Genomic DNA, 11,699 nt, shown 5'->3' with positions numbered 1-11,699 from the left:
AATGGTTTTCCAAAGCAGATGCAATATTTTGCATTCCCACCAAACAACGTATGCAGGTTCCAAATTTTCCACCTCCTCACCAACACTTGTCATTGTCCGTTTTTTTCAGTGTAAACAATCTAGCGGGTGTGAAGTAATATCCCATTGTGGGTTTTCTGTGCATTTCCTTAATGACGAATGATACTGAACATCCTTTCATGTATTTACTGGCCATTTGTACATCTTCTTTGGATAAGTGTCTATTCAAATCCTTGGCCCATGTAAAAACTGGGTTATTTTTGTTGTTGTTGTTGTTGTTGTTGAATTGTAAGCATTATTTATATATACTAGACACAAGTCTCCTATATGGCTTGCAAATATTTTCTCTAATTGCTTTGAGTTGTCTTTTTACTTTCTTGATGATGTCGTCTGAATCACAGAAGTTTTTAATTGTGATAAAGTGCTTTAGATGTCATACCAAAACAAACCAAACAAAAGCCAAAAACCAAAAACCCAAACATTGCTTAAACCAAGTTCAACAAGATTTGCATCTACGTTTTCTTCCAAGAGTTTCATAGTTTTAGGTCTTACATGTGATGTGTGGCAAGAGTACAAATTCATATGCATATGGATATCCAATTATTTCAGCACCATTTGGTGAAAAGGTTATTCCTCCCCCCCCCCCCCCCCCATTTAATTATCTTGGCCCCTTGTCACAAATCAATTGCCCATAAATGTAAGAATTTATTTCTGGACTCTCAGTTGATCATCATAGCTTTGCAGTAAATTTTGAAATTGGGAAGTCTGAGTCCTCCAACTTTGTTCTTTTGTAAGTTGGTTTTGGCTCTTCTGGGCCCCTGGAATTCTCATATGAATTTTCAGATTAGCTTGTCTATTGCCACACACGCACGCACACACACACACACACACACACACACACACACACAGCATTGGTAATTTGACAGCATTGCATTGAATTTTTTGATCAATTTGGAGAGTACTGGAATCTTAACAATGTCTAGACTTTTAATCCAAGAAACGTCTATCTTTCCATTTATTCAGGCCCTCTTTACTTTCTTTCACTGACATTTTGTAGTTTTCGGTGTACAAATCTCGTACTCATTTTGTTAAATTGATTTCTAAGTGTTTTATTCTTTTCGATGCTATTATATATGGGCTTGTTTTCTTAATTTTATTTTGAAATTATTCATTACTAATGTATGAAAATACAGTTGATTGCTGTAGATTGATCATGTATCCTGTAGCCTTACTACACTTGTTTGCTGTTTTTAATGGTTGTGTATGTGTGTGTATTCCCTGGGATTTTCTATATACAAGATCCCATCTTCTGTGAGTAGGGGTAGTTTTACTTTTTCATTTCTAATTTGCATTCTTCTACTTTATTTTATTTTTACCTAAATGCCTTGGCTTAAAACGCCAGAATGATGTTGAATAGAACATTCAGGTAAGAGTGACCATCCTTGTCTTGTTTCTGATCTTAAGGAGAAAGCATCTAATATTTCACTGTCCGTTGTGATGTTATTTGTGCTTTTTAATATATGGATTTTGCTAGCTTGAGGAAGTTCCCTTCTTTTCCTAGCTTGTTGAGTGGTTTTTTTTTAATCAAAAGAGGGTGCTAGATTTTGTCAAATGTTTTTTTCTGTCTCTATTGAGATGATCATATGCTTTTTGTCCTTCATTCTATTAATATGGTATATTGCACTGATCGGTTTTCAGATGCTAAGCCAACATTGCACTCTTGGAATAAATCCCACTTGATCATGTGTATAATCCTTTTTATAGATTGCTGGATTTGGTTTGCTAGCATTGTGTTGAGGATTTCTGTGTCTCTGCTCGAATGGGATATTTGTAAGTTTCTTTTCTTGTGGTGTCTTTGTCTGGTTTTTGGAAGAGTCTGAAGAATTGGTACTAATTCTCCTTTTTTTTTTATTAAAAAATTTTTAAATGTTTTTATTATTTTGGGGAGAGAAAGACAGAGCATGAGCAGGGGAGGGGCAGAGAGAGAGGGAGGCACAGAACCGGAAGCAGGCTCCAGGCTCCAAGCTGTCAGCCCAGAGCCCGACGCGGGGCTCGAACTCACAAACCGTGAGATCATGACCTGACCCAAAGTCAGACGCTTAACCAGCTGAGCCGCCCGGGCACCCCGGTACCCGTTCTCCTTTAAATGCTGGGGATGAGGAGTTGAAATGTGGACGTAACCCAAGTAAGCACAAAGTAACGAAGAGCGTCTGCTTTCCGGAACTCAGAAGAATGGGGCAGTGCTATTTATGAGGACCTCAGGACAAGGGAGACCTTGAGAGGCAAGGCTTCAGTGGAGGAGAAAAGGAAGTTCCTGCAGAAATACTGTCAAAGGCATTCCCGCCTGCTGCCAAGGGTTCTTTTGCATCTTGTCGAAAGGCTCTAGGTTGCAGGATGACCTCATTCCTCAAAAGAACTTCTCCAACTGGGCAACTGTATAACACCGTTTCTTTGAACGACAGTAACAGTTGCTTCCCAGAGCTGGTCCGGACACGCCCCAAGGCGTTACTTCAGGGGGTGTCTTGCAATTTGGAGCTAATTTGCTCTCAATTTATTGAAAAAAAGAGGTTCATGTCATTTCAGATACTCCTTTTTGTTGTTGTTGTTGTTGTTGTTGTTGTTATTCGAATGTTTATTTCTTTTTGAGAGAAAGAAAGAGAGACAGAGCAGGAGTGGGGGAGGGGCACAGAGTCCAACGTGGGACTTGAACCCACACACCGCGAGATCATGACCCCAGCTGAAGTCGGATGCTTAAGCGACTGAGCCACCCAGGTGTCTCGGATATTCCTTTGTGGGGGATGTGTCAGGGGAGGCAGAATGGGAAGATGGTGTCATGGGAGGAAACCAAAGCAGGAAAGAGAGTCGCAAGTTACAGAAGACTGAGAACATGGAGCGTGGGGTGTTCAGAAGTGTTCACTTTGTGCTAATCACTGAGTTATCCCAGGGTTTGAGAGACGTTCTGCTAAGTCGGAGTTAATAAGTATGTGTTAAGTGAAAAAAACGACTGGGCATTAGATTTTCCAAATAATTTAAGATATTTTGTTCTGTTGGGGCACCTGGGTGGCTCAGTCGGTTAAGCGTCAGACTTCGGCTCAGGTCACGATCTCGCGGTTTGTGAGTTTGAGCCCCGCATCAGGTTCTGTACTGACCGCTTGGAGCCTGGAGCCTGCTTCGGATTCTGTGTCTCCCTCTCTCTCTGTTCCTCCCCCACTCGCTCTCTGTCTGTCTCTCTCTCAAAAATAAATAAACATTTTTTAAAAAAGTTTATTTATTTTTGAGACAGAGAGCAAGAATGAGCAGGGATGGGACAGGGGGAAAGAGTGGGGAGAAGCCCAAGCAGGCTCTGTGCTGTCAGCGCAGAGCCTTACTCGGGGCTCGATCCCATGAGCCATGAAATCATCACCTGAGCCAAAATCAAGAGTTGGACGCTCAACCGACTGAGCCACCCAGGCACCCCGCGGCTTGGATTATAAAATCCAATATTACTCGGTAAAATGGAAGCTGTTCAGTTCTGTTAAAGAAGTTGTAAGTACAAAAATAAACACTAGAACAAAGATACAAGCCTTCCGAAATGCCAAAAGAAATGTATGTAACAATAGCAAAGAAACCGCATCATGAAGAAAAAGAAACAGCAAATATACATAATACACATGAATACGCATGATGGTTACCATGCGTATTTATACACGATAACATAAAATATAAAATAATATATCGGAGTTGAGAGAAAGAATGTCTTATCATTAAATGTGACTGGGTTTAACTCACCTAGTTAAAACAGATATTTTCTTTAAAAAAATTTTTTTTAACATATTATTTGTTTTTGAGACAGGGAGAGACAGAGCATGAACAGGGGAGGGTCAGAGAGAGGGACACACAGAATCCAAAACAGGCTCCAGGCTCTGAGCTGTCAGCACAGGGCCCGACGCGGGGCTCGAACCCACGGACCGCGAGATCGCGACCTGAGCCGAAGTCGGCCGCCCAACCGACTGAGCCACCCAGGCGCCCCAAAACAGATATTTTCAATATGGCTCACAGAGCAAGACCCAACTATCTGTGGTGTACAAGAGACACATCTAGATCAAAATGATTCAGAAAGGCTGAAAATAAAGGCATGGGCAAGTGGAAATAACAAGTGAGTGGAGCCTGTGCTCCCTGATACAGGACAAAGTAGCATTCAAGCCAAGGAAATAATTAAACCTCACAAAAAAAGGATACTTTATGATGCTAAAAGCCAATGTCACATTGTAAGCATTACAGCTACGAAAACCCACGCACCAAGTAACCATCTTTAAAAGGCAGCCAGTACAGATGGGGACACAGATAGAAACACACTGCTAAGAGGGAGTAGGGAAAGGGTGACATTAGGCAGGGGGAGATAAGGGACCCTCAGGGAGGCGGGATGCAGTTATACAGGTGGGAGGCTGAGGAAGTGCAGTTTGGGGAAGAAGAGGATGAGATACATGTGTTCCGGACCCGCCCAAGCTAGGCACCTTGCGCGGAGTCCCACAGACTTTCTCGTTAGGTCCCAGTACAAAGCCAGGGACAGAAACCCCCGGCGGCTACCCAGTCGGGACCCCTCTCACTACTCCTGAGAGCTTTGTACTTTCCCTCAATAAACTCTATGGCTCTGCTCACTCTCTGTTGTCATCCGGAAGATTCATTCTTCCACTCAGCGAGACAAGGACCAGCGTCCCTCCCACCCTCTGGTAAAGAGGAGACTTTAACACACCACTCGGAGCACAGAATAGATCAAGTGGCAGAAATATAAATAAGGACATAGCAAGAAAGAACATCATCAGTACAATGGACCTCACTGATCTATACTGAACTTTAAGACCTAATAATAGAGAGTATCACTTTCCTTCTCGACTGCACATGGAATAGCCCCAAAAAGTGATCAAACATTAGGTCACAAAGAAAGCACCAATATGTTCTATACAATGAAAATATTACCATCAACACTTTATCACAGTGCAATAAAAATAGAATTACAAAAACCCAAAAAAGGTCTTCCAAGTAGACATTTAAATATCTTCTATTGGGGCGCCTGGGTGGCTCAGTCGGTTAGGCGTCCGACTTCAGCTCAGGTCATGATCTGGTGGTTTGCGAGTCCAGCTCTAGTCAGGCTCTGTGCTGACAGCTCGGAGCCTGAAGCCTGCTTCGGATTCTGCGTCTCCCTCTCTCTCCTCCCCTCCCCCACTCACACTCTGACTCTCTCTCCTCCAAAAATAAATAAACATTAAAAAAAATTTTTTTTAAATAAAAGGTTTAGGGTTTTCAGCTATTATATTATCCTCAAATCAGAGTGCTTCATTCTTTATTATATTTCCAAGGACCAGAAATCCCTCCTGACTGAATTTCAAAATACAGTCGCAATTCAGATTCTCTGGAACAAAAGCAAAGTCATCTCTAGGCACTCCTAGTTTTATGTTCCTCATCACACACACTGAGAAAATGCTGGGGCGCCTGGGTGGCTCAGTCAGTTAGGCGTCCGACTTCGGCTCAGGCCATGATCTCGCGGTTCGTGAGTTCAAGCCCCGCGTGGGGCTCTGTTCTGACAGCTCAGAGCCTGGAGCCTGCTTCGGATTCTGTGTCTCCCTCTCTCTCTGCCCCTCCCCTGCTTGTGTGTGCTCTGTCTCTCAAAAATGAATAAATGTAAAAAAAAATTTAAAAAAATCTTCTATCAAACAACTCTTGGGTGAAAGGGAATGTTACGAATATCTAATATTACGAGTATTTAAACAAAACAAAACAGCCCCCAAACAAACAAGTAATGAAAACACGAAATATCAGAGACTCGTGGATACCTTTAAAGTGGAGATCAGAGGAATATTCATAGCCTTAAACAGTTACATCAGTAAAAATAAAAGAATGGAAATGAATGAATGATGTCAACGTAAAATGTGAGAGAAAGGAAAACAAAAGAAAACACAGGAAGAAAACAATAAAGGTAAAAGCTGAAAAAGAATGGAGATTGGGAATAGAAAACAGTGGGTCAAAGTAATAAAACCCTGGTTCTTTGGAAAAAATTAAAAGCAGGGAAACTACTAGGGAAAGAAGAAAAACAAAAAAAAGAAATAGACAAGGGTGGGGCAAGAGAGTGGATGGGGAATACAAGTGAAAACAGAATGAGCCCGACTATTTGTCAAAAGAGTAAGTAACATAAGTGACATCAGCACTCTAAACGAGGCCGGCAGGAGAAGATGGAGAAATAAAACCTAAGACATTTTGGAACAGTATGTTGAATAAATCCGTGAAAGCTAAAGAAAAAACAAACAAGCAAACCCTGAAAACAATGTTGAACTCCAGTTAATAGCTTTGGTTTTTTTCACAGTGACATCAGTTGGATATTCTGACACGGCTTTGGGGGCCTTTTAGTATGAGCAAATAAATAAATATTTTGAGGGTAATTGGAATCAGGTTTCTGACTGTTTGAGATGAGCCTTACAGATGTGGAAAGGGGAAACTCCAGCATTGTATTGATTGGAAATCGATGTATCGGTATAAACTCATGGGTTTTAATATATCTATTTTTATCTATCTATCTATTGATAGAAATGGAAAGAGATAGAACTATATGTGCCTATCTATATCTACCTATATTTATGGATATCTCGGATATCTTGTAATGACAGAGCACAATGAAATGCTTGAAAAATGGTGGGGACAATCAAAAAGAGGAGTCCACTTAGACAGGGACAGAGAGACTCCCACGGACCAACTGTAGGACAGCTGTAGTCTTAAAATAAATAATAATAGGGGCCACCTGGGTGGCTCCGTCCGTTAAGCTGGTTAAGCGTTGGACTTCGGCTCGGGTCATGATCTCACGGTTGGTGAGTTTGAGCCCCATTTCAGGCTCTCTGCTGTCAGATCAGAGCATGTTTCGGATCCTCTGTCCCTCCACTCTCTGCTCCTCCCCCACTTGCGCTCTCTCTCTCTCTCTCTCTCTCTCAAAACTAAACTTAAAAAAATAGTAACAGTATATAATCGACAGAATATAATAAGAATCTGTAGACTATTCCGATATAAATGAATGAATAAATAAATAAATGGAGAGGAAGGAAAAGTTCTTCCTCGGAGTAGATCGCCAGCTACTGTAACGCAGAAGGAATGATGGAGTTAAGAAGTCATCATCTGCCAGCATCATGGTAATAAATGATTTGGGCAAAATCCATAACTGATCCTAGTAGTTTCATGAAGAACTTGGTATTTACATAGTCTCCAAGTATCTCCTCACAAAATTCTTCTTAACTGGAAAGGAAGAATAGTAACTTTACAGTGGAGAAACTTGGCCACTGATGGTTAGAATACTCATTATGTACCTGTTCGTTTGATGACTGAGAAGAACACGGCATTTCTCTTTTGGTGTTCCTGTCAAAAAGCCATAAACAAAACCATTCAAGCAGCCATAAACCTACTCATGAGGAAATGTTGGTCAAATCTAAATTGAGTAACATCCTACCAACTCTCTAGCCTATTCTCTTCAACGATATCAAGGTCAGGAAAGACAAAGAAATATGGAAGAAGTGTTCCAGATTAAAGACAAGAAAGAGATGTGACAACTAATGTGTGGTGTTAGGCGAGATTCTGAACCAGATTTTTAAAAATTGGGTGTGTGTGTGTGTGTGTGTGTGTGTGTGTTTTGCTAAAAGGGACATTTTGGGGACAATCAACACAATATGAGAAAGTATTTTAGATTAGAAAATGGCATTTTATTAATACTAATGTTCTGATTTTGATTATTATACTTCAGTTATGTAAGAGAATGTCCTTGTTATTAGGAAATATATACCGAAGTATTCAAGAGTAAAGGGGCATGCTGTTTGCTATCTAGTCTAAAATGGAAAAAAACTTTATATAGAGAGAATGATACAACAAATACAGTAAAATAGAAAACAATTGGGGGAATCTAGGTGAAGGATAACCAGGAGTTCTTTGTACTGTTGCACTTTTTCTATTAAGTTGAAATTGTTTCATTTTAAAAAGTAACAAAAAAGAAATATTCAAAAATACTTATAAGAACATGTAGAATAATTTGGTTCTATAGGATTTTTTGAATTCACACAAAATACAAACCATAATGGGAAAGAATGATGTATTTGAGTAAAGTAAAATGACACATTCATGTGCAACAAGGAACACTGTAAATGGAATTAAAAACAAGCCACGAACTATGAGAAGACATTTGCTATGCCTAAGATTATATGTATCTTAAAAATTACAATGACCAAATAGGGAAATCAGCAAAGGACATAAATAGATGAGCCACTGAAGAAGGTAACAAGCATGTGAAAAGATGACCAACTGCATAGCAATTAGGGAGAAATAAAATAACAACAGTATACCAGTGAACGTGTACTCAGATATGTTTACAATTATACAGTTGGCTAATAGCCATTGTAGAAAGAATGAGGGGGAAAAGGAACTTTCTTAACTGGTTCAACAATTCTGGAGATTGTGAAGCAAGATCTAGTGAAGCTGGAGGTGTTAACAGTTCCACCTTTAGGTGTGTATATCCTAGATAACATCCAAAGGAACAGGAGAGGGTTGTTCATTGCAGCATTGTCGATAGCTGGTGAAAAATTGAAAGCAACGTAATTGTTATTAACAGATGACATCAACAGATGACAACAGATGGATCAGTAATTTGTGGTATAATCATACAATGCATTTAAAATGAATAAAATATATCTACATGTGTTAACATGTAGAAATCTCAAAACCAAAATTTTAGGTGGAAAAAGCAGATAGCAGAAAATTATGGTGTAAAATTTATAAACACAGAAAACAATAATGTACGTTGTAAAGAAAACAATGATGCATGTTGTGAAAAATAGTAGGGGAAAATCTCCCTAAAGTGGAGTTGGGAGGCTGCAGGAGGCGGCTGGTACCACTCCATGTCAATTACAGGCAGAATTGTCAATTACAGACTCTAACAGAGGCCTCTTCAACGGAAAGAATGATCAATTATAGGCTCCATATATTGGAACAGATGTACATTGTATCTCCTGTAAGAAATCAACTATCCCTGCAACTCAGTCAAGGAGAAACTCTAATCACCCTCAACCCTTCCTTCTCTGCAATGACCTTTTGTTCAAAAGAACCCCTCCCAACGTCCTCCTTCTTCCCCATAAAATAACATTCCAATTCTTCGTTTTTTTTGGACTTTCTTATGGTTGTGCCATCGCTAGAATGTCCCAAATTGCAATTCTCTGCCTTTCCCGAATAAGCTCATTCTTGGTGGTAAAATAACTTTTATTTTTAAGGTTAACATTGTCTATGAATAGAAAAGGACGGGACATAGAGTTCCTGCCCTGGAGTAAGTTGGCATTTGAAGAGAGTCAAGTATTATTACAACGCAGTACCACAGAAGCCACAATGAGACTGGGACCCTAATACAGACGGGGGGGGGGGGGGCGGAGGGGGAGTGGAGAAGGTGAAGGAGTATTTCCCAGAAATGGCAAAGCCTTCCATGCCTCTTTCCCCCACTGAACCAAGTCCTGAAAAATAAGAAGGGGTTACCCAGGCGAAAAAGAGGAAGGAAGGGTGTTTCTCACAGATAATGACATTTACAAAATCCACAGGGGAGAAACCGCAGAGCCTGGTTTGGAAACTGCCAGTGGCTTCTCAGAGCTAGAGTAGACGAGGGGGGGCAAAGAAAGGGATGAGGGGTATTGCTAGGCACCCCCCGGACATAGGCTCTGATGGGGCTAAGGAGTTTCACTGCCTTCTGAAGGCTGTGGGAAGGCTAGAATACTGTGGCAGAAGAGTAACAGGTGCATCACCAGTTATGAAGAGGATGGCTCTAGAGGCAAGATCAGTTAGTTGGTGTTTTTGGTGGTTGTTGTTTTAAAGAAAACCAAGCAGGAAATAATGGGGCCTCGACTGAGCCAAAGGAGGTGGTGACTGAGAGATAACAACGTGTCCAACCAGTAGGACTCAGGGAGGGGCTGGCTGTACTTAAGGGGAGAGGATTCCAAGAGGCCCCTGGCCTGGGCAATCTTGGGTGCATGACGGAATGACAGGGGCTGCGTTTTGTGCCACCTACCCCTCTCTCTGGGCACCCTGATTAGACCGGGGAACGAGCACCTTACAGATATTTAAATCAAGTATAAAAATGAGGGAAGGACAAGAGGGAAGGACTGAGAATGGTGGTTACCCCTGAATGGGTTTTCATGGGGTGGGGGTGGAGGGTGTGGTTTTGGATTCTTCTCGAGCGTTTTAACTGCAAAACAAAAGCTGATGTCAATGTAACATTAAGTGGTGTCGCATTTCCGTGAGCACACGGATGTCCCATTGTTTTCTGCAGTCTTCTTGTGCTTGAACTAAATTGAATAAGCAAATGGCAACACAATGGGGTTAGAGTCGGAGGAGCCTGAGGTCTATTAACGGGTTAAACGAGAAAGCAGCGGGCGGGGGGGGGGGGGGGGGGGGGGGGGTGGGGGGTGGGGGTCTCAGTCTTTGTGCGCACAGCACGTGTGAAGAGCCCGGCTCTCAGCTGGGTGGGTGAGGGTGGGCGGGGGAGGAGGAGCGCTCGCGAAGCTTCCAGCCCGGCCCCGCCCCGGCCCCGGCCCCGCCCCATTCCGCCCGGCCCCGCCCCTACCGCTCCCGCAGGGCTCCCGCCTGCTGCAGCTCCTCCTCCTTCCGTGACGCCGCCTCCCGTTTCTAGGTAACGAAGGGGGGGTTTAAACAAAGCTGCTGCTACCTTCAGGACCCCGTCTTCTCGGCCCCTTAACCCTCGGACGGCGAGAGCCATGGCCCTGCCGCTGCTGCTTGGCAACAGCTTCAACCGCAATGTGAGTAGTGAGGGCGCCCGAGGTCAGAGGTCCTGGCCAGAGTCTGGGGCCCAGGTGTGGTCACCTCCCCGGACCCTACTCAGCCCTCCCGCTGCTGTTCGACCTGTGGATTGGGCACAACTCGCACCAAACTTTGTAGGCTGGTGAAACCCTTACTCTCTGCGTCCCCCTCCCCGTCTCTCCACTGGCATCTGGATGCTTTAACTACATTAGATACATAAGGAGAGTCTTTATTTGGCAGGACCCGCCAAGGTAGCCAGTGGTAGTGACAGTGATAACAATCATCGTTACGCATTTAAGGAGTGCCAGGTGTTGTCCTTTAGTCACCCGACGCGCCATTTGATGCGTAGCTATTATCTTTATTCCCATTTTACAGTTGAAGAAACCGAGGCACAGAGCGATGAGTCACTCACTCACAGGCCGGAGCTACCCAGTTTCAGTGTGAAATTGGGTTTCTTCCAGGCAGCCTGGCTTCACAGCGTAGGTGCCTAGGCGCTGACTTTAATATACCCTGTGTGAAAGAAACACAGTTACTGTTACTAAAGCGAAGAAACCTGGCGCTCTGAGGCTGCCGGGGACAAGTAGGAAACGGTTTATTCCACCGGCCTGTGAAATTTGATCCTAAACTTTATAGCGGGAAGCATCCAAGCTTGGAGGTGTTTTTCTCTTTGTTTGGAATTGGGAGGCGTTCATTTCAAAGCGAGATAAACCCTTTTGACTTTATGGATTCGGAAGTGTCTTTCCAAGTTGTTGGTCCTTCAAGTCCCAGTTTTCTTTGGAGCTTCGGGCCACCGGATTCTGACCTCCACGGGTCAGTTGGCCGGACCAGCTTGCACTGGTTTGTGCATTTTTTTTTTTTTTTTTGGCTGAGGGGGTAGGGGC

The 11,699-nt window shown here is 42.8% G+C and overlaps 1 protein-coding gene across 1 annotated transcript in view; it reads left to right on the top strand.

The window, feature by feature from the left end:
• The first annotated feature begins 10,723 nt into the window (after nucleotides 1-10,723).
• The window catches only part of LOC121025941 (EF-hand domain-containing family member C2-like), a 94,925-nt gene continuing 93,949 nt past the window's right edge, over nucleotides 10,724-11,699 (top strand). The window contains exon 1 of the mRNA XM_040468745.1: nucleotides 10,724-10,817. Coding sequence (XP_040324679.1) covers nucleotides 10,776-10,817 — 42 coding nt within the window. The 5' untranslated portion in view covers nucleotides 10,724-10,775. The remainder of the gene's footprint in view (nucleotides 10,818-11,699) is intronic.

The sequence above is a fragment of the Herpailurus yagouaroundi genome, unplaced genomic scaffold (assembly GCF_014898765.1).
Source record: "Herpailurus yagouaroundi ecotype Mexico unplaced genomic scaffold, PumYag 67793, whole genome shotgun sequence".
NCBI classification, from domain to species: Eukaryota; Metazoa; Chordata; class Mammalia; order Carnivora; family Felidae; genus Herpailurus; species Herpailurus yagouaroundi.
Note: the sequence above shows the minus strand (reverse complement) of the source record. Positions and strands in the feature narration are given on the sequence as shown.